The sequence below is a fragment of the Manis pentadactyla genome, chromosome 7 (genome assembly GCF_030020395.1).
Source record: "Manis pentadactyla isolate mManPen7 chromosome 7, mManPen7.hap1, whole genome shotgun sequence".
NCBI classification, from domain to species: Eukaryota; Metazoa; Chordata; class Mammalia; order Pholidota; family Manidae; genus Manis; species Manis pentadactyla.
The window spans coordinates 106,911,178-106,932,934 of NC_080025.1; the positions used below are offsets into that span (position 1 = coordinate 106,911,178).

The 21,757-nt window shown below is 41.5% G+C and overlaps 1 protein-coding gene across 2 annotated transcripts in view; it reads left to right on the top strand.

The window, feature by feature from the left end:
• Positions 1–9,712, top strand: part of NPSR1 (neuropeptide S receptor 1) — a 110,164-nt gene extending 100,452 nt beyond the window's left edge. For both annotated transcript variants that reach the window (XM_036897515.2, XM_036897516.2), the window contains 3 exons: positions 3,577–3,663; positions 8,301–8,481; positions 9,307–9,712. In XM_036897515.2, coding sequence (XP_036753410.2) covers positions 3,577–3,663; positions 8,301–8,481; positions 9,307–9,397 — 359 coding nt within the window. In that variant the 3' untranslated portion in view covers positions 9,398–9,712. The remainder of the gene's footprint in view (positions 1–3,576; positions 3,664–8,300; positions 8,482–9,306) is intronic.
• The last annotated feature ends 12,045 nt before the right edge of the window (positions 9,713–21,757 follow it).

Genomic DNA, 21,757 nt, shown 5'->3' on the forward strand with positions numbered 1-21,757 from the left:
TGACCCAATTTCTATAATTAATTCCCTCCTATATATGTCAGCATGTATTTCCTATTGCTTCTGCTTCTCCAGAGAGCCCTGACTACTACACTGACTTATTCCTTTGGGTTCCAAACTCATCTGTTAAAAGGGAGAGTGGGAAATGTAGTCTCACTCTGCGTCTCAGGGGAAAAGGCAAGGATTTGAAGGACAGCTACCCTGAATTTGCCATAATTATTTTAGGCCTGTCAGAGTGCCTTGTTTCACCTAATCTGCATAGCTGAGGAACAGCAAAGGATCTGAATTAAGTGAATTAGATCTGACCTCCTCCTATCTGGCTATGACCTCCAGTTTGTTAGAGGGTCAAAAAAAAAAACAAACAAGGAAAGGAAGAGTCCCACAGCTAAGTAGATGAGGCCTCAGGAACTAAACATGTACAGCATTCAGGTTCTATTTTTAGATAAAAGAGCCATCAATGATCAGAAATCACAACGAATTTCAAATTTCAAAAGTTTTAGAAGTCAGGCACAGCTGCTAAAAATGTTTAACTTTTTAAATCAACCTAAAGTACATAAAGTTCCCAACAAATGAAAAATAAAATGTTTATTTCAAAGTATTACCAGTAGACTTCCTTGTTAATAACCTGTGCTCATTATAGGGCCACAGATGGCTCCCCCAGGGATAACTTCCTGCCAGGAATAAATTGTGCGGCATTTAAAATTCCAGGATAACAATTGCTCCCCCTTCAGGTGCTCAGCCTGTGAGAAGAATAGGTTCCAAGGGGCTCTGCAAGGGCGTGAAGCATGGGGAAGGAAAAGAGCAGGAACTGGCCACTGGGAGACTGAATTTCTAGTGTGGACCCCCACTAGGGAAGCATCCCTGAACTGAAACAGCTGAGGCAGCACGCTGCGTCCAGTCCTGGAATGGACCTGCCGCCTCTAGGCTGAATTTAACTGCTTTCACTCCACCAGTGCTAAGACCTGAGTGGAAATAATTCTTTTACCTTCCAATAAAGAAGAATTACCAGCATTCGTAGCTGAGCTCACTTTGAAGAGCCTTCGTTAGAAGGTGGAGGCTTTGCATTTTCTAGAGTGGTCAGATCAAAGACACTTTGCACTGATCTCATTGGGAGATTGAAGGGCAAGTAGTTGATTATATTGTCACCTCATTACCTGTGAAAAGTACTGCGAGTTTCCATTTTAAACAGATTTCAGAACACAAATGTCATTCTCAAGAACTTTACTGAAAAACTAAGTCTTCAGAGCCATACTGTTTAGGAGCCAGCTGTTACTCCAGCAAAGCCGGATACTTTGAAAGGATTTACTTTGTCTGTTGTCTTTTTTACTTGCCTCCCATGGTTATAATCCCACCCTGATAATTTTTGAATGTATATAATTACTATATACAGATAGCAACATTGTATAATAAACTATCTAAATGTAGGGATACCTTCTGTTCACTTCCATAAAGGCAGCTCATATTCCTCCTGAAACACTATTAAAACCTCATTCATCCCAATAAGGGATTTGACATTCTCAGCATGGGGCTTGGCATTTTTAATACATTCCCCTATTTTAATCCTCAAAATAACTGTGAGTTTGGTGTTTCATGCCTCAATTTTTAAATTGGGAAATTGAGGCTTGGAACTGTACACAATTTGCATAACGTTACGCACCCAGTAATCTATAGAGCTAGAGGGTGTATTCAGGTCTGACCTCGAAGCCTGTGTCTTTCCCAAGATGGGAAAATTGCGGTTTTTCAACCTTGGTGTATTGGTTAATGCTTTGTTTGGGGACGGTGCTATGTATCGAAGGATGTTTAGCAGCATCCCTGGCCTCCAGCCACTAGGTGGCAGTAGCAATTTCCAAACACGTCTGTTGTGACGACCAAAAATATGTCTAGACATTACCAAATGTAACCCCAGGGGGCAGTACTACCCCCACTGGTGTACCCCAGCTGTAAATGCTTCTGAAGCATTTGCTATCTTACAACACTGAAGATTTGTGGCTCTATGAAATGCACAAAATAATTTGAAGGCCCTAATAGTGCCGGAGGGGCCTTAAAGGGTTTACATTAAGAAATAAAAAATTAGTTATAATTAGCATTTCAGCTCATTGCACATAAAAAGCCTCTTCTTCCTATTATTCCTGATAACTGTCCTTTCCAATGAGTATAGGTGAAAACACTCAGAAGCTTCAATGCTTGCAGCTGCCTCAGAAATTCAGCCCAAACTCCTCACAAAGACACCCTGGTCTTCCCACTTTGGCCTCCCCACGCTCAAACCCAACATCCTTTTATACTCCAACCAAGTGAGGTGGTCCAAACGTATCACATTGTCTTATTTCTGTGTCTTGGCTGAGGACAGTCCCTCTGCTTCACATGTCTCTCCCATGCCCATGCCCCCAGGTCCACTTTGAACTCCATGTATGCCATGCAGCCTCCCTAACATAGCATTAGAGGACAGCTCTCTTCTCCGTTCAGAGCTGCTGTTTGTCTCTCTCATCTCATCTCATCTCATCCAGCCTGTGGAGAGTGTGTGCTCTTTCCTGCTGGATTAGAAATTCCTAGAGAGCAGTAATTCTACTTTAGCCTATTTTGTTCAGTTTTTTTCCTTAGCTGATGGGCTGTGGCTTGTTGGACTGGGCTGAGTTGAACTGGAGAGGGGATAGAATAAATAGTGCAAAGGTAAACTTCAGACCAGTATTCCTGGGATATAGATTTCAAGCATGAAATCTGAACAATGTAGTGGGGACAAGTGAGCTTAGCAGTTGATCTGTAGTATATAATCCACTGCCCCCATATGACTTAGGCACCCTGGGTGGTCCTCTGACCTGGGCCACCAGTAGGATTGTGCCCAATGAGCCCTAATCAATGGCACCTGGCTGAGGGTGCAGGGGGCTACCCATCCTAGTCAACCTTACTTCCCCTACTTCTTAACTAGACAGAGGTTATTATTAATTCATTCAATAAATATTTAATATTAATCATTCCAAGACTAAATTTAGAGGATACAGGAGTGAAGAAAACAAAGTCCCTGCCTCCATCAAGCTTGTATTCTAGTGGATTCTTATATTTTCCTCCCATGTTTTACCATCAAACAGCAGTCCACATAGGATTGAAGTTATATCCAGGCTCCTCTTCGGGACAGGTTTTTTGGGGTTTGGGTTTTGTTTTTATTTTTTAACATCCCTGCCTTGGCCTTTTGTTGAGAGTGGAGTCTCTGAGTTAAATGAGTGAGTTAGTCTGGGGTAACCATTGTAAGAGGAGGGCTTTGCCCTAGGTTGCTGAAGTGACCAGCTGAGTATCTCAGCATCGCCCCCTGTGGTCACATGGCTAATTCCAGCTTCAGCCGATTCAGGTCGCCCAACTGGAGCGTCTTTAGTCTGGATGTCCCAGTGCATTTGCATTTTATATTTAGCTGCAAATTGAGCAGTTGCTGGCATCCAGCACAGGCCATATTTACTCTGAAAATGTGCAAGGATGTTCTCCCGGGCATAGGAGAGCAGGATATAAAAGACCTTATGGTAGCTGTGAGTCTGACCTGCTATGTCCCTCCTCACAGAAACAGCACTCCACTTTCCCCTTTTGTATCCACAGAGGGAAGGCTATGCACCAGCTACAACCGAGGACCCATCTCAAAGGCAAAAATCAAGGCTGTCAAGTACAGCATCGTCATCATTCTTGGTAAGTGGTGACCCTCCTTGTATGCAGAACTGTGTAAACTTTCCAGAAGTGAGCTTGTCCCTACGGCCTGGTGGTAGAGAGGTCATACAAGATAGGAATTGGTCCACAGGCACTTCTGCTTTCGATTGAAGAAGAATGTGTGGAGCTCCTCAGTCCCTTTGTGGCTCCTACAAAGGCAGACGTTTGGTTTCTAATCCCTCTCTTTACGAATGTAGTTGCCACCAAGGCCGGGAGGAGGGTAGCTGGGAGAAAGTCTGATAGAACATAACTAGTTGGCTCTGATGCTTACCATCACCCAGGTGACCCAGAAGCTTTCTTTAAGACATACTCTGCCCCCAAGGCTGAAGTTCATGAACAAAAGGAATACAGAAGTGGCATTCCTTTTTTTATATATATATTTAATTTCAGGGTCACTGTCAATCCCTCCCTAATGGCCACTTTATCTTCTCTCCTCTCCTCCTGTCTCCCCTTTCCTTTTCCTTTCTCTCTACTCTTAAGTCTCATAAAGTCATTTTCTCTTAGGAAAAAAAGAAAAAGTATTTTTAAAGCACCTACCATGTGTCAGATTGGTGTGTCTTCTTTGTTATTCTCAAATGTTCCAAACTTCCTCCACCTTAAGCTCTCTCAGCCAGTGACCTTGCTTTATACTTCACTGAGAAAATACTGTGTCAGAATAGAATGTCCTCATCCTCCCCCCTCTGCATCGGTGACCTATGTGCCGGCCTCCAATCACTGTGGGTAAACTGGCCACATGTTTTTAGAAGCCCTGGATTCCATTCCTTTCTGTTTGCTCAAGAATTTTGTCCCAATTACCTCCCCTCCCCAGCACATTTCCCCTTTGACTGGATCACATGAGCAAAAATATACTATAACCACTCCTTCAACAAACTCTTCAGTGACAGACCCACTTCACCACTCTTTTCTAGCATGACCCCCCCCCCCCACTTCTCACTGCCCATTCTCTGGAGCCTATTTCTATTAGTTTTCTTGCCTGCTACTCCAGCGAAACTATGTTGATCAAGGTCACCAACATCTAAAATGCTGAATGTCAATTCTTAATCTTCATCTTGGCTCCTAAGTAAACATTTGATCGATCTCTCCCTCTTAGAACACGTCTTTTGCTTAGAAATTATATCTATAACTTCTACATGAAATTGTATCTATAACTTCTTATCACACTCAGCATGTCAAACCAAAGGCGTTGGAATGTTCTCCTACCCCTTGCAAAATAACACCCCTGGTGTCCCCATACCAGTAAATGACACCATCTTTCCCCCAGCGTCCATGCCAAGAACCTCAGTGTCTTCTGTCTGTCATCATTCTATTTATCTCACACCCCATGTGTCTGTACCATCAGCAAAGCTTGGAGGACCTGCCTGCCAAACATCTCAAACCCAGCTACCTCTCACCATCGAGACAGCCACTGCCTGGGTCACAGCTTGCACCAGCTTCTGCTTGGAACAGTGCAACTGGGCTTCTGTTACTCATTTTCTGTAAAACAGCCACTGTGATACTTTAAACTGTAAATCAGATATTAACACTACCTTGAAAAACCACCCATGGCTGCCCATTACCTAGGAATAAAACCCTACCTTTTTTCCATGTCTACAAGGTTTATGAGATGTGTCCCCCAGCCAAGTCTCCAGCCTCACTCCCACCACCCCCTCCTTGCTGATTCCATACCATTCACACTGATCTATTTTGCTATTTCTTCAAAATGTCACCTTGTTTCTACCCCGGGGACCTTGTATAGATGCCCCCACCTGGAGCACTGTGCCTTCGGATGGTGGGATGGCTTCCTTCCTCCCATGATGTTCTTTCCCAGCAATGCCACCCCCTCCATAGGGCCTCCTTGGCCAGTCTTAAACAGCCCTCCTCTAGTCTTTACCTGCCTTATTTTCCTTCCTATTTCTATGTCTACCTGACATTATAGGATATATATTCATCTGCTTATTGTTTGTCTCCCCTGTTGGAGTAATAAATCCATGAGAGCAATGACTTTTGCTCTTGTGTTCCTTACACTATTATCACCAAGGCCTTAAATAGGGCCCCGCACAAACTGGGTACTTAATTAATATTTGCTTAATGAAAACATGAATGAGGATATGCAAGAAAGAAAGGGATTTGTGCTGTTTCCTTTTGTATTTAGTTCACACACTGCACCTCCCCACCCCTCTTGCAGTTTTGGGAGCTCTGAGAAAGCAGAGCTTTCGTGTTAGCCGCATGGCAAATCACCACAACAGTCAGTCTCACCTTTCTAAAACACAATTGCAAAATGCCAAACAGAACACATGCAGTGTGACTCAGCCAGCAGAATATAGGCACAAAACAACACTGCAGGCAGACCTGGGGATAGGTACACAAGTCCACCAGGGCTCAAAAATCCTTTCCTAGAAGCCTTTGAAGTAAATCAAAGATTCTCTTTCCTTTCCAGACAACCAGAAGCACAGATACACATTCCCTGGTTGTTAAGCCAGGACACAAATCTTCTACATGTGTGGTCCAGTACCAGCATAGCCCTTTGTCATCAGGAACCATATGCCCAGGCCCTGGGGGGCCCTTTGGTCAGAGAACAGGGATGCCCACTAGAAGGTCAGCCAGTGTTAACAACCCAGTCAGACTAAATCCTATAACAAATATTCTGTAATGCCCCTTTACCATCCTGAAATGAAATGTGTGCATATTACTATCTACCTCACACAGTTCTTAAAAAATCAATATATAATAATATAAAGGAGGAATATAAAGATTTAGATTAATCTAATAAATAAAACAAAACATATTAGATTTCAAAATGTAAATACCTAGGCACAGCCACCCTTGTAGAATCATGAAGCAGTCAGCTAGATGTAGCAACAGCTCCAAATGAAAAACAAGGCAGGTGTGTTTTCATGGAGATGTAAAAAAGGAAGCAGTATTGCTGTCAGTGACTTGATTTTCCAAGCAGGCGAACAAATCTTGCTACTGTTCCAAATGAGACAAAGTAATCTTTCCTTCATTTACAAAGAACTGCACTTCTGGAAAAGTCAGTAATTATTTAAAATATTTGTCTTCCTATATAAAATACAGTTAAGTTTCCAGACTGGGGTAATTGTAAACAGGGTTGTCTGCTACATAAATGTCCAGTTGGGCATTCAAAGGATGGATGGGCCCAGGGTGGGACTGCCTGCACCATGTGTCTGGCATCCCCCAGGAAACCATATCCATCCCCTGCCCCCCATTCCCAGCCCCTGCCACACACACGCACACACACACACAAATACATAAACACACACATTTTCAAAATGCCCCCAAAAGGTAACTTTGCCCCTCTATACCCCAGAACTGCTTTTCTGGGCCAATGGCAGGCTTAACTACCAGAGCCCACAGAATGTTTGGTGGTCTTTGGGTTTGATTTGTTCCCCTTTAATACACTGCCAAGGTCTGCGGAAAAAGCACACAACAAACATTTATGGAGGAAAGTGGCTCTTGCAGATGGTGAAGATAGCCTGACTTCTCTGAGGAGAAGCCATATGGGGGAGAAACGGGGAGAAGGAGGGTAGAGAGGGTATGGTAAGAAAATAGGAGAGCTTGGGTGTATCTAGTCCCAAGAATGTTTACCTCTGTGCATGTGGTATCAGTCTGGATTCTCCAGAGAAATAGGAGATAGCTATATATGCAAAGAGATTTATTGTAAGAAATTTTCTCACATGATTATGGAGCTGAAAAGTCCCCAAATCTGCAGATCCAGGAGAGACAATGGTGTGGTTCCAGTCTCAGTCTGAGTCTGAAGGCAGGAGAAGACAAATGTCCCAGCTCAAGACAAGCAAGCAGAGAGTGAGTCCACTCTCACGCACTCTTTTTGTTCTATTCAAGCCTTCAGTGGATTGAAGGAGGCCCACCCTGGAAAGGACAATCTACTTTTCTTAGTCCACTGATTGACATGTTAATCTCATCCTTTAGAAACACCAAGAAATAATGTTTAACCAAATATCTGAGCACCCACTGGCCCAGTCAATGTGACACATAAAATTCACCACCACACTCTGGATCTCCATTTCCCACCCATTTCCTCTGAGGACTTGAAGCCAAACAGAATCAGGGTCTCACACACACCCACTGATTTGGAGAACGGTATAGGGCGGGTGTTTTCTGGAGTGACTGATTTCGAAATGGAAAAGAAAATTGAGAACACTGTGATTAAGCCAGGCTGTACTTTGAAAACATCAGGCACCACCCTTTCCACTTGCCATACCCTAAAACCAGCCATTGCTATCTGATCAAAATGCCCCCTATTCTTCTGTCTTTTCCCATTGAATCTCCAAAAGGCTTTGCTAGTTTTAATTCCACACTGTGTGAGATGAAAGGCTAATGCCACACTGAGCAGTTTGCAGCCTTTCAATAAAGAGTCACAGCGGTGGTCAAACCGGACCTTCCCTTTACAGAGAAGTTCGGGGAAACTTACTCAGTTTTAGATGTGTGTGTGTACATGTACATGTGTGGGTGGTTAAGGAAACATGACGTTGATTCTAACACACACAACTGTTCTAGATATTTCTAAGCTATTCTAGGTGCTTGTGAACCTACCAGTTGAAGCTCCAGCCAAGGCCAACAGACAGCCTCCTGGGCTGTGGTGCTAATGGCTGTCTTCTCCCCAGCCTTCATCTGCTGTTGGAGTCCATACTTCCTCTTCGACATCCTGGACAATTTCAGCCTTCTTCCAGACACCAAGGAGCGCTTCTACGCCTCTGTGATCATCCAGAACCTGCCTGCCTTGAATAGCGCCATCAACCCCCTCATCTACTGTGTCTTCAGCGGCTCCATCTGCTTCCCCTGCGGGTAAGGGGCGCGACTGCCTGCAGTGCACATGGCTGCTGTGCTCCACCTCCCTGGCGACCCTCCTCACGGCAGAGCCCCCCCACAGGTTATAGATGAGAACCTAAAGGGTCAGAAAGGTCCCGTTAGCATGACTAATTCAGTCCCAGGCCAGGGGTGGGCCATGTTCTTTCTCCTCTGCCACATCCCCTCCTATGGCAACCCTTGCAATCAGGTCACATACAGAACGTTTCTTTTGTTCAAAGCTTCTGCACAGGAAATACCTCGACACAGTGCTGTGGTGAAAGCAGACATGAGCATCACCATTTTACACTCAAACAAAGTAAGGTTCACAAAGATAATGATATTACTGAGGTTATGAATAATTAGTAGCAGAGTTGAAATGAGGCTCCCTCCCACAACTACTAAGTCATTTTGCTGTTTTTCAGCTGTTTTACTACACAAGCTACAGGGAGTAGGTGAAGAAATCATAGGAAACAGAATAGAATGGTTTAAGACTTGGGTTTGATGCCAGTGCTGATTTATAGCTGCATGTGGCCTTAGGTGATTTATTTAACTTCCATTAAAGTCAGTTTCCTCACCTGTGAAATGGAGCTAACAGCAGTGCCTACATCTTCCCCAGCGATGTCTCTGGTGATGTCCCCTGGGATCTGAGGCTGACTGGCGGGAAGGAGGACTGGGAGTGGTGAGGAGGGAAGTTGGGGGTAAAGTGCTTGGTTCAGTGTCTGATCCTCAATACATTCTCCGTAACTATTATCACTTAACATCCCTACTACCCTTTCCATCAGGTCAAATTATTTTTCTCCCCCTGCTTTATTCTCTCTGTAGGAAGCAAACACCACAGGGTTCCAGAATGACATGCCGGGAGAAAACTGAGAGGCAGGAGATGCAGGTTCTGTCCAGGCCAGAATTCATCTAGACCCTGGGGCAGTGGTCTCCAGCAGGCTAGGCTGATCCCCACCAGCTCTTCTGGGTCCCCATCACCACCCTGGGCATGTGCATGGAGCCCAAGGCAACGTCTCAACTCTGCTTCTTTCACCACTTGGGTTATGCACGGGGCAAACATCCTCATGAGTGTATGTGTGTCTGCAGCGTCGGCAGGCACTGGCCAATCTGAAGTCACCAGCTCTTCATGCAGACCAGGAAGGGCGCCACCCCTTTCCCCACGACTCCCAGCTCTCCTTCCCATTGGTCAACACCAGACCCCAATGGAAAGAGACACCACTGGCCCAGAGTGCAGGCTTGGGCAAGCAGAGGCTTGTACATGAGTCTTCCAAGTACAAGTTAGGAAGGAAGTAAAAGACTTTGGCCTAGTCTTTTTGGATTGGAGGTTCAATAGTTGTAACTGAGAAGATTTTTGTCCTTGAAATGCCAACAAGTTCATTTCTAGGTGCTGCATCATTGCATCCTCTCTGCAGGTAGCCTTGATTTGAAGATGGGTGTGCTGGCAACCACCAGCCTCATTGTCTTATTGTATCAACGAACTTGTGGAAAGAGCACAACCACTGGCCCTTCAAAGCAAGGTGACAATTAAGGGGCATTTTCTCTGAAAGGAAGAGAAACAGTGCTCAAAAGTCGGGGCCCTCAGTCTCCCACTGTCCCCAGACCGCCAGTCTCAGAGCCCTGGGACCTGGGTCTCACCTGGCTGCCAGGCTTTCTGAAGGCCCCTCCCTTTGCACTCGACATCTGGACCACGCTGAACCCTGTTCCTCACACTTCAAGGACGCTCCTTCCCCTCTGCCCTCTCTGCACTCTCTCTTCAGGGGGGAGCTGAATTTCTGTGGCTGTTCCAGGCGTGGTGTTCTGTACACTCTGTATCATTTTTGCATATTGCAGCCATCGTCTATCTGACACCTCGGCCGGGAAACGCTCGTGGGGCTTATTTTGACAAGTCTGGAGTTTGGTATTTATAAGCATAATCCAAGTGAAATATGACTAAATGTTTTCTAGTCAAATTTTACCATCAGATTTTTTCGTAAGTGGAAATGGAATAATTCAATTTGATTATATATACTCCCCCACCTACAGCTTAGGGATGCGTGTGAGCTTATTTTTAGCCTCACATACATTCTTAACATTAAAATCTCCTTGGCAAAATCCTCCTTCCCAGAATTATTCTGAGCTTAAATATTTTTTTTTTGGCCTACTGCTAGTGGAGTCATTAAAATGTGCAGTATATTTTAATAGCACTCCATTCCTCATTACCGTGTCAACCCAGAGACTGCATGTTTAAGGTCACAGTGGCATTTTTTCCACAAACTCTCTTTTTCAATTCCATCTGACCTTTGGGAAAGTATCACTTTAGCAGAAATCAGATTCCTCAGTCATCATCTCTGTGAGAATTATTCTCTGAATTTGAGAAGCCTGAATAATCTAATCTTAAGTCTACACAACAGTTTTGAAGGCTGCCTCCCTCTCTGTCCAATCAGCTAAATGTGAGCAACTTTGGAAGCTTTGAGTGGTTGAGAAGTACTTCTCAACATTTCACTTTAAATCAAGATGTGTAACATATTCATAGCTAAAATAGCTGCCTGTATGGGAGCCGGTTAACAGAGCAAAATCCAGAGGTGTCCTAGATAGCAAGCCGGGAGGCCTGGGTTCTCTTAAAGATTCTTTCAATCTCTGTCAAGTCCTGGTCTGCAAAGGACATTACATGTCTACCTCATCCATCAATAGATTCTGAGAGTTAAGGCAAAGAACTGAGTGAGAGATTTGTGTCCTTATAAAACTGGAAATATATGTCTCTGTGGTTGTTGTAATGGTGTGCCTTTTCATTCCCAGAGGAGCCTGGACATCAGTAAGATAATAGTAGGGGTTGCTGCAGGAGAAGTTACCATTAAATTGAAACTTGCTTTATACTGATGTGGATTCTGGGATCCTCATTTGCATGTATTTGCTGAGCTTGGGAAAACATGATTTAAACTGGTGATTACTAGTCTTATGAACCTGGACAAATTATTTAATGTCTGGACATCAATTGTCTCATCTGTAAGTAGCTTTACTAGCTAACACTACGAAGTCAGAGAAACATCATTTCCCAATTGAGAAATACAGTTTGAGCTCCTGGGGAAAATGAGAAGCTTAGTGTTGTGATGGCACTATTTGTAGCTTTGGATGCCCAAGTGGGGTCAGAGAAGGGTGTTATATAAAATAAACATGCTTACTTTCCACAAGATGTCCAAGAACTCTATGGCTACACTGTGGCATAGCTTTAGGCACAAGTGAAAATTTAGGATATCCAGAATAGGTGTCCTTAGTGTATTTAGCCATGCTATAGAAAATAAGAGTCTCTACTTCACTGAACTAATTTAAGTATGAATGGTAAAACCTTCTCTGCTTTCAGGGCTTGCATGGAGTATAATTTAATTAAATTTAATTTTAACAAGCAACATTTCTCACCCTTGTTCTCCAGAAAGTGGTAACACCTTCTAAATAGCTCTAGTTTGTGATTAATTATGGGGGGAGTGGGGCGGGGTGGGGGGTGAGTACCCCTTTTAAACCAAACAAACATGCAACTTAAATTTTCTTCCACACTTCATTTGGACAACTTTGTATGTACACAAACAGAAATGACTTTTCCTCTTCCTTCTGCATCCACAGTGTGGAAAGGGAGCACATGCCTGTGTCTGCTGAAGACAACAAAAATATTTTTAGTAAGAAATAAAGTGCTTCTGTTCTTCTAGAATCATCTTAGTTGAGCTACAGACCTGCTGGCACCTACAGTTCTTTTATCATCATCTGAACAGCCCTCATTTTATATGCAGATCTGCCAGTGTTCCCTGCAGCTTTTCAATGGCATTTGGTTGAAAGGAAATGGCTCTAACTATGCAGGGGCCAACTCCTTGCCTTTGGAAATATAAAAAACTCATGCCTCATTCTCTGCAAATGTATTTTAAGAATGCATTTTCCACAATAGGGCTGGTCCCATTAACATTTTAAAACTGCAATTCCATGCTTATAGAGTGTTAAAGTGGACAGAGGCTTAAATCAGCTAGTCTTATGGTCTCAAACTGTTCAGACCTCCAAGAGGTTCCAAGAAGGTGACTTAATATTAATATTCAGATACACAACAATAGCATGTAAGTCTAGAGGAAACTAAATGTAGTTACATTGTTTAAAGGTCCTTGAATTACCTGGAATGAGGGTAGAACATAGATTACCACTAGACATTAATACACCAAGAATATAGGTGGTAATTTCAAGATTGCATGTTGTAATCACTGAAATAATAGAAATGAAGAAACATATAACTTCTAAACTAAAAGAGAAAGAGAACTGAATGTTAAAATCACTCAAATAGTCCAGAAGGAGGCAAGAAAAGAGAAACAGGAACATGAACAGCTGGGATGAATAGAAAGCACATAGGAAGATGGCATAATTTTTTGTCCAAATGTATGAGTAGCTCTTTAATAAATGTAAGCACATTAAATATTCCAGTTAATCATCAAAGAAATCAGACCGGATTTAAAAAGAAAAACTGTTCTTTATAAAAAAAGTGCCTAAAACACAAGGACACAGAAAGTCTGAAAGCAGGAGAATGGACCAAGGCACTCCAGGGAAATAGTACCAAAAGGAGGCTAGTGAGACTGTATTAACAAAACTATGTAAGTTTTAAGGCAAAAGCATTAGTTGAGTTAAACAGGGACTCTTCAAATGAAAAATGTTTTAGTTCAATAAGATATAATAATTCTAAATTTCTATGCCTTTAACAAGACCTAAAATATATATATTTTTAAAGTCATCAAATCTACAAAAACACATAGACAAATCCACAGCCATAATGGGAAATTTTATCACACTTAATTCCAATAATTAAAGCAGACAAAAATTTGGACATGAATAACACAGGTGAAGCACTTTAGCCTACCGAAATGAGCAATCTCTTCAAGCACCCATGAAGCAGTTACAAAAATTGACCTTATGCCAAGCCATAAAACAAGCTTAAAAACTTTCAAAAGTTTGTAAAAGCTTTTTTAAAAGTTTTCAAAGCTCAGGTAGTCTAGTTTCTTTTCAGAAATATAACTAGAAAATTCTTCTATATTTGGAAATAAGGAAATATACTTTCAATAACTTATTGTCAAAGAAAAAATATACAGAAATTAGAAAATAATTGTATTGAATGATAATGAAATTATGTATTAAACGTGTGGGATGTAGAGAAAATAATATTTAAAGGAAAAGAAGAATTTAGTCAGTGAACAAACTATCTATCTCATGAAGTTAGAAAAAGTCATCAACATAAACCCAAAGGAAATCTAAGAAGTAAATAATAAGAATAAGAGTAAAATTAATGAAATAGAAAACAAACATAATTTAATTAAAAGGTTCAACAAAGATAAAATTCTGTTCTTTCCAAAAATAATAAAATTAATAAACTTACAGTGAGACTGGTCAAGGGAAAAAAAAGAAAGCACAATTGTTGGTCTTAGAGTCAATAAAAAGACAGTAAGATAATATTATCATGAAATTTATGCTAAAAAAATTAAAAATATAGATGAATGGGACAACTTACTCTGGTTGACATAAGAAGAAACAGAAAATATGAGTAGTATTATAACTACTAAAGAGAGAATATACTTCATTGGCGAGTCCTACTTCCATGTAAGTACAAAGCAACTCCAACTTTATAAACCCTTTAGAAGACCAGAAAAAGAGTGAATTTTAAAATTACTTATTAGACTAAAGAACCTTAATACCAAGCCCTGCAAGGATATTTCAAAATGGGAAATTACAAGCCAACTTTTGTCATATGAAAATAAATACAAAAATTCCAAATAAAAACAAATTCAGCAAAATACAAAAAGTCTACCACATGTGACCAAGTTGCATTTATTTCAGGAATGCAAAACTGGATTAATATTAGGAAATCACTCAAATAATTCATTACCCTAATTGAACACGGGACACAAAAATGTATCAAGTTAATAGATGCAGAGTATCGCGTTCGCTCCTTGTGGTGGTGATGACAGCGATATGTACACAGACCTGGTTCACTTCAGTTCTTTATTGTTGCTCGGAAGGTCGGGAGAAGGTGAGTGAGAAGAAGCAACAGCCGGAGGGAGTGAGTGAGAGGAAGAATGAGAGGAGAGAGAGCATCTCTTTCCTGCTTATGCCTTATATAAAGGAAGCTGGCCTATGGTGATCAAGATCATGCGTGACCTTTAAGCTGATTGGTAGCATGCCTTCTGCATGAGTTGAGCACGAGCGCGGAAGCATGGGGCAAGCCTATAGGAGCAACTTCCTTATGCTAATGCCACCAAACCAGGAAGGGTGGCGCCCAGGAAGCGGGCACCATCTTAGGGCGTTGGTCAGCTACAGTGGAAGGGTGGTGGTCAGCCATAGTGGGACTCAGCCTCAGCCATAGGCCGGCCCCTACAGCAGAGAAAATATTTGATAAAATTATTTGACATCCAGACATGATAAGATTTTCACAAACTTGAGTAGAAATTCCTAACTCTAAAGATCATGTACCAAAAAACCTAGTGATGAAACTTTGAAGGTGTTCCCTTTGAAATAAGGAGAATGAGCGAAGAATGCCAGTATCATTATTTCTATTCAACATTGTACTGAAATCCTAGCCAATTTGCAATAAAGCAAGCAAAAAAAAAAAAAAAAGAAAAAAAAGATAAAAGGTACAAGGATTGGCAATAATAAAAATCAGTATTATTGATATAAATGTACAGTGGAATATCCAAAATAATGTACAGATAAGTTATTAGAATTAGTTACAAAGTTTAGTAAGTTTGTAAAATACAAAATCAATATGTCAAAAGTCTATATTATTTCCATATAATAGCAATAAATGACAATTAAATTTTTTAAATTGTGATTTACAAAAGACTTATATGATAAAGTTCCTAGGAATAAATTCATAAAAGGTGTGTAAATATCTATGAGAAACTACAGTATTATTGAGATATATTAAAGAAGAAGTAATTTTATTTAAAAATAAATATATTATGATTATTGTTTGGAAGACTGATTATCAAAAATTATGAATTATTATCCAATTGATCTATCACAGTAATACAGTGACAATCAAAGCTCCAATAAGAATTTTATAGAACTTGACAAGGTGCTTCTAAAAATCTATATAGAAACGTAAAGAGCCAAGAACAGCCAAAACACTATTGACTAGAAGAAAAAAATGCAAGAGCTTGATTGACCAGATTCCAAACCTTATTGTAAAGCCTAATAATAAAGGTTGTGATATTGTCTTCAGAGCAGACAAATCAGCAAATGGAACAGAATAAAGGTCCAAAAAATAATGCCTACATATAGGAAAACTTGACTTATTTCAGAGGTAGCATTGCAGAGGAATGGGAAAGTCTGTTCTTTTCAATACATGATGCTAGGACAATTGGGCATTTACATAGGAAAAAATTTAAATGAAAGTCTAGTGGATTTTATGCAAAATTGGTTCCATATGGATTATGAATCTAACTGCATAAGACAAAACAAGGTTAAAAAAAAAGTAAGATAATATCTATCAGATCTCTGAATAGGGAAAGAGCTCTTAAAACACAAAAAACTACTGCCCATAAAGGAAAAGATTGATAAATTTGATTACTTAAAATCAGAAATTCCATTCACCAAAAGACATCATAAAAAGGGTGAAAAGGCAAGCTACAGAATATTTTCATCACATGTAACTGAACAAGATCTAATATTTAGAATATATAAGAACTTAGACAAATTAGTAAGAAAAGAAATAAAAGACAGAAAGATGGGCAAGACATGGCTTCAGAAAAGATGTTACCCAAATGGCCAGTAAACATATGAAAAGGTTTTTAAGCTCATTAAGAGTCAGAGGAGGTAAATTAAACCATAGTGAGATACTAATATGCACCTACTAGATTGGCAAAAATTTTAAAAACTGACAATATCAAGTGTTGGTGAGGATGTGGAGCATAAGAAATTCTCATTCTGTTCCAGTGGGTGAATAATTAGCACAACCACTGTGGAAAATTATGTGTGGAAAATTAAGGATACACATAAGCTGAGACCTTGAAATTCTATTCCTGACTACACATACTACAGAACCATGTAATTGGTACACCATGATGTATGTGAATGGATAGTCTTAATAGCACTGAGCATGTGAACTCCAATTGGAGGCAAAACAAATTCCTACCCACAGTAGAATAGATAAACAGATTATGGTATATTTCATATAATGGAAAACTTTACAGCATCAACAATGAAAATTACAACTCACAGCTGCCTGCCACAACATGAAAAAAAATTTTTAAACATAATCTAAAAGTAAAGAAGATAATCACCCAAAGATATTATATAATTTCCTCTATATAAAACTCAAAACCAGTCACAGTTAAACTAATGTTTGGGGATGCACAAATCTGTAATAAAATTCTAAAGCAAGGAAATTACTTTTTATAAAAGCCAAGATTTCAGCACCTTCCTTGGGAAGGAGAGCTGTGTTTGGGAGGGGGCAGGCAGAAGAGGGACTGGCAGGTTCTATTTCTGCTTCTGGGTGGCAGTTACAAGGGTGTTCACTTTCTAATTACTCACCAAACTATGTATTTGTTATATGCACTTTTATGAATGTGTGCTATATTTCACAATAAAAAGCATTTCTAAAACTGTTTTTTAAGAAGCCTTCTAACATGATTATTCTGGAAGTAGTGCAGAGAAGGGAGCCAGATTGGAAACAGGGAGGTGACCAGTTGGGTCTCAGTTACATCCTTCTCTGCATTCAGAGCCCACATATATTTTTAGCATCCAGTAATAGGGATATTGATGCCAACATTTTTCAGAATCTGCAGAAACATCTTGGTTCCTCTGCAGAGCCTTGGGAGTCAGTTCAGCAGAAATCAATATCCATCTTCTGTTCTCTTCTTGCCTGTTGAGAGGGCCTGGAATCTTTAAGCTTTGACTCCTGGCCTCCCACTTCCACATCCTTCCAAAAAGCCTCCTCTTCCTTGTTTCCATTCTTTTTGCCCTTCCCTATCCCTCAGGACAGAGCAGGTACATGATACACCTGCTATGATGTCACTCCTAGAGTGCAGCTGAATACAGCGTTCCTTGGGAGAAGATTCCCATGGGAATGGGGAACCGGGGACCTGGTGCTGCCGTAACCCCAGAGAGCTAATCACCAAAGGTAGGTATGGGCCTGCAGGAGACAGAGGCTGGAAGAACTATCTGGAGCCAGAAGCATGTAACTCACATATCCTCATAATTCCCTGACAGACTTTAAGGAGGCTGATTAAATGGTTCCAAACATGGTTGGATCACAGAATCACCCAGGGAGTTAAAAAAAAAAAAAAGTACAAATATCTAGATCTCCAGGCCCAGAGATTCTGATTCACTGGGTTCTAGATGGAGCCTAGAAGTCTGTATGTACAGCAAGCAACTCAGGTGACTCCAGTTCAGGGGCTTCTGTGCAGCTCTATAATGGGCCGGAATTTAGAAGCCCAAGTTCCTCATGGCCAGGAAGCGTGCAGGCTCCCTTCGCTTACCTCCATGCAGTTGCCTCGGGTGCAACCTGAGGACAGCTGTGTTCTGAGTTCAACTTTATCACCCTGGAACTCTCTACATATCTGTTAGGTAAACCCAGTACATCTCTAATTTATTCTTCTTTCCATTCTGGATTAAATGTATTCTTTGCTCCCAAAGATAGACCTTTATCTAAAGTAGTTCTGCATGCATTTAGACACCCAAAAGAGAGTCAAGTGCAGAAGCAAGACCACTTATATGATGTCTGGGAACAAGGAAGGATGCCTCTGAACAGGGGCTTTGGAGGCTGTACCAGCATGCTATCACAGCAAAGCCCTCTAGAGCAGTCTTTCTCAAACTTTTTTGTCTCAGGACCCCTTTTTGCATGGTTTTGTCGATTATACCCATTGATATTTATTGCGCAAAAAATTCAAACTGAGAAAATGTTTAATATTTATTCATGAATTCATTTATAAATAATAAACATAAACTACATATTAACATAAATATCTTTTATATGGAAGGTACCTGGGTAGAACCTGGAAATCAGTATTTCCCAAAAAAAAAAAGTTGGCAAGAAGAATGCTGTTGTATTCACTTTCTGCAATTCTCTTTAAATTTGGCTTAAGAGAAGACAGCTGGATTTTCCTATCTTCTGCATTCAATCTGTTGCAATATGCTGTTTTGATGGAAATATATAAAGAAAATCAGGCTTCACACAAATATGTAGTTAAGGAAAAAAAGAGTATTTTAATCTGCTTCTGCACTCAATCTGTTGTGCTATTACATGCCATGTAACCTCTGGAAAATTCCACAGTACACATGAGTGCACAAAAATGTAAAAGCAAGCAGCCCACAGTGCTGTCATGAAGATGGTTTTGACCTCACAGACCTCCCCTGAAAGGTTCTTGAAGACGGGGCCCTCCATCCACCGGGTTCTGGACCACACTTTAAGCACTGCTGCCTCAAAGCAAAACAGTCTGCTCATTTGTTTGCCAATAGCATTAGCCACTGCTGAAATACTGCTGTCTTCACGCAAAGCTGAGGCAGGGCAAGGCGGGCAGGCTGAGGTGCCATATGCCTCTGTTTGCAGAGCTGGTGGAAGCACCAACTATAGGCACTTCTGATTGAGGCGTGCTCCAAGGCTACTTGCTGGAGAGCCGGGTGAAATACCTGCCCCTGCTGGGGGACTCAGACAAGTGATTGTCCAGGACCAGGAACAGGTGATTGCTTGGACTGAGAAACAGAATGGTTTTGAGGTAAAAAAAAAATATGGCACTTGTTAGGGTTCTGAGTGTAGGTGACAAATAGCACTCATTTACTCAAGGCACTTGCTAGTGAGGCCTACGCAGACCACATTGTTTACCACCACAACTGCCAACCCAGCAATCGCCCCCCTCACCATTCTGTGTTTCTCTGCACTAGCATTTATGGCCTTCCAATGTATTTAGTAGTTCTGTTTACTTATTGCCTGTACAGCCAATGAGACAAAGATCTTTGTGTTTTGTTCACTGTTGTATCCTCAGGACCAGAACACTGCCTGGAATAGATTGGGCCCCCCAAAATGTTAGTTTTATGAATGAACCGATAAGATTTATGCATGGAGGGGCAGAGGAGAACCTCAGCTTCCTGCAAGCAGCCTGCGCCCATGAGAAGAGGAAGGCTGAGCTAAGCATGCCCAGCTTATTCTCCCCAAATTCATCACTCACGCTAGGCCATTCCTCCTCCCCTGGGTGACTGAAGGGTAAAAAGAAGGTGTGAATGCGATGCCTCCACGTGAAAGGAAACATCAGCAATGGAGAAGCAGCCACCATTGACGTTTACCATCTGTTCTCAACCCATTTGTGCTTCACGATTAAACACGTGGTCAGCCAGGATGTGATGATCCTGAGGCAGAGTTTGGAAGTTCTGTCATGACCTGTCGGCAGCTCCTTCATCAAGCCCTCCCCCTGTGCCATCCACTGCATCCCAGCCCTTCATCTCCCTGCTGTTTCTCAGCTCCAAGCCCCCACTTTGACTCCACATTGATGCTGGGGCTGGGAACCCTGCAAACTGCATTTCCCAGACTCCCTTGTTTGTTGCTTCCTACTGTTGCTGCCAAAGGTAGCAGGCAGGAGATTGGAAGGAAGAACACAGCTTGGGGAATATGGGGCCGTCCTTCCTGTCCCCCAAATACCAGCCTCACCATCTCAGACATGCCAGCTGCATCCAGGCCACACCTCTCCTCAGGTGCATGGAGTTTGCCCAGGGATCCCAGCATCCACCCTGGTGGCCCTGCTGTGAACTCCTAGGATAATTCCGCTTCTTTCCTTTTGTCCCCGCAGGCTTAGGGATGGTAGCAGCTTTCTCAGTTGTTCTCTATATTACTCTTTAAGCCTTTCAATACCTACATACCCAAATCCCTGCACTGAGTTCCTTCTATATGACATACCTACTGTGGCATGTCTTTCCCTGACTTGATGGCCCCTGGCTGGTGTAGCTCCTCTGTGGATCCCCCTGGGGTCACTGGTGGGTAAGTTAGAATTGATGCCGAGGGTTCTTATGTGGGTCTGACAATCCTCATTAATTAAATCTACTACATTGCTGAAATTCATTCCCTATTCCATTTCAATTTCTCTTTCCTAATTTTGTCCTTTCACATTGTCCAATATAGCTAGAGTGAGCATACTTCCCAGTTCACCCAAAACAGTCCAGGTTTATGTCTTCCTAGCATAATTACTAACAGAGCTTCCTTTCTCTCTCAGAACTGTCCTAGTTTGAGTGATAAATTATATGGTCACTCTAAATGTAGACCATTATAAGTTTTACAATGAAATTAAATGACATTAAAATACTCCAGCAATAAAATACCAATTACAAGATATTCCAAATTTGAATATCAACTTCTTCTCATCATGAATTTTCTGGGAAGAAATTAAAGTTCAATGATTAAAGTCAATGATTAAGTTACAGTCCAAAGACACTAAAGTTCCAAGGATTTAAAATCCAAAATCAAATTCTCTTGCCCTTATGATTTAAGGTTCAAAGAAAATTAGAGTCCAAATCTCCTCCCAATATGTTATTCAATGCCTATATTTTATTTCTCAATGTCCCAAGGCCATGCACCAAACGCTGGAGTTGAGGAGTCCAAAAATAGTCTCTCTTCTCTATGAGAGCTTTGAACAGATTATAAGATAAAACAAAGGATGACAGGAAGGAGATTAAAACAACACTCCAATTACTAATAAATGTGGCTGTACCTACAGGCAAGATAGCCTACTAATAATGAACTCTAGAATTAGATTTCCCCACTGTGATATATACAGCTACTGCTCTCCAATACCTGTATTCACCCCTTCTCCTGGGCACAGCTGCCCTATATATTTCTCAGCCTCTCTTACAGATAGGACGTTTTGGCCAATGGATTGGTGAGAAAAAGTATGCACATCCTGTTAGTGTGATTCATAAAATCTTCCCATGAGTAGTCTTCATGCCTCCCCTTCACCACCCCCATAGTCTACATGCTGAATGGAGACTCTGAGGAGTTAGAAAATAGTGAAGCTGCTAAGTTTCTGGAAGTGTTTCTTGCAGTGCTTAGATATACCCTCCAAGTTCCTGGAAGCACTGACCCAGGACAGGTTTTCCTGTACCAGGGAGTTGGCTGTTCTAGTGAGACACGGAGGAGCAGAAGACAGCTCCAGCACCCTGCAGATAGCCAGCACCCAAGAGAAAGAGGGAGGGGCTGAGCCGAGTGTGCTCCATATTGTCTTCCCACATTCAACCCGTCACATTAGGTCTCTCCTGGTAGTGACGAGAGAATCTGTTTCAGGAGGCTAAAATGATT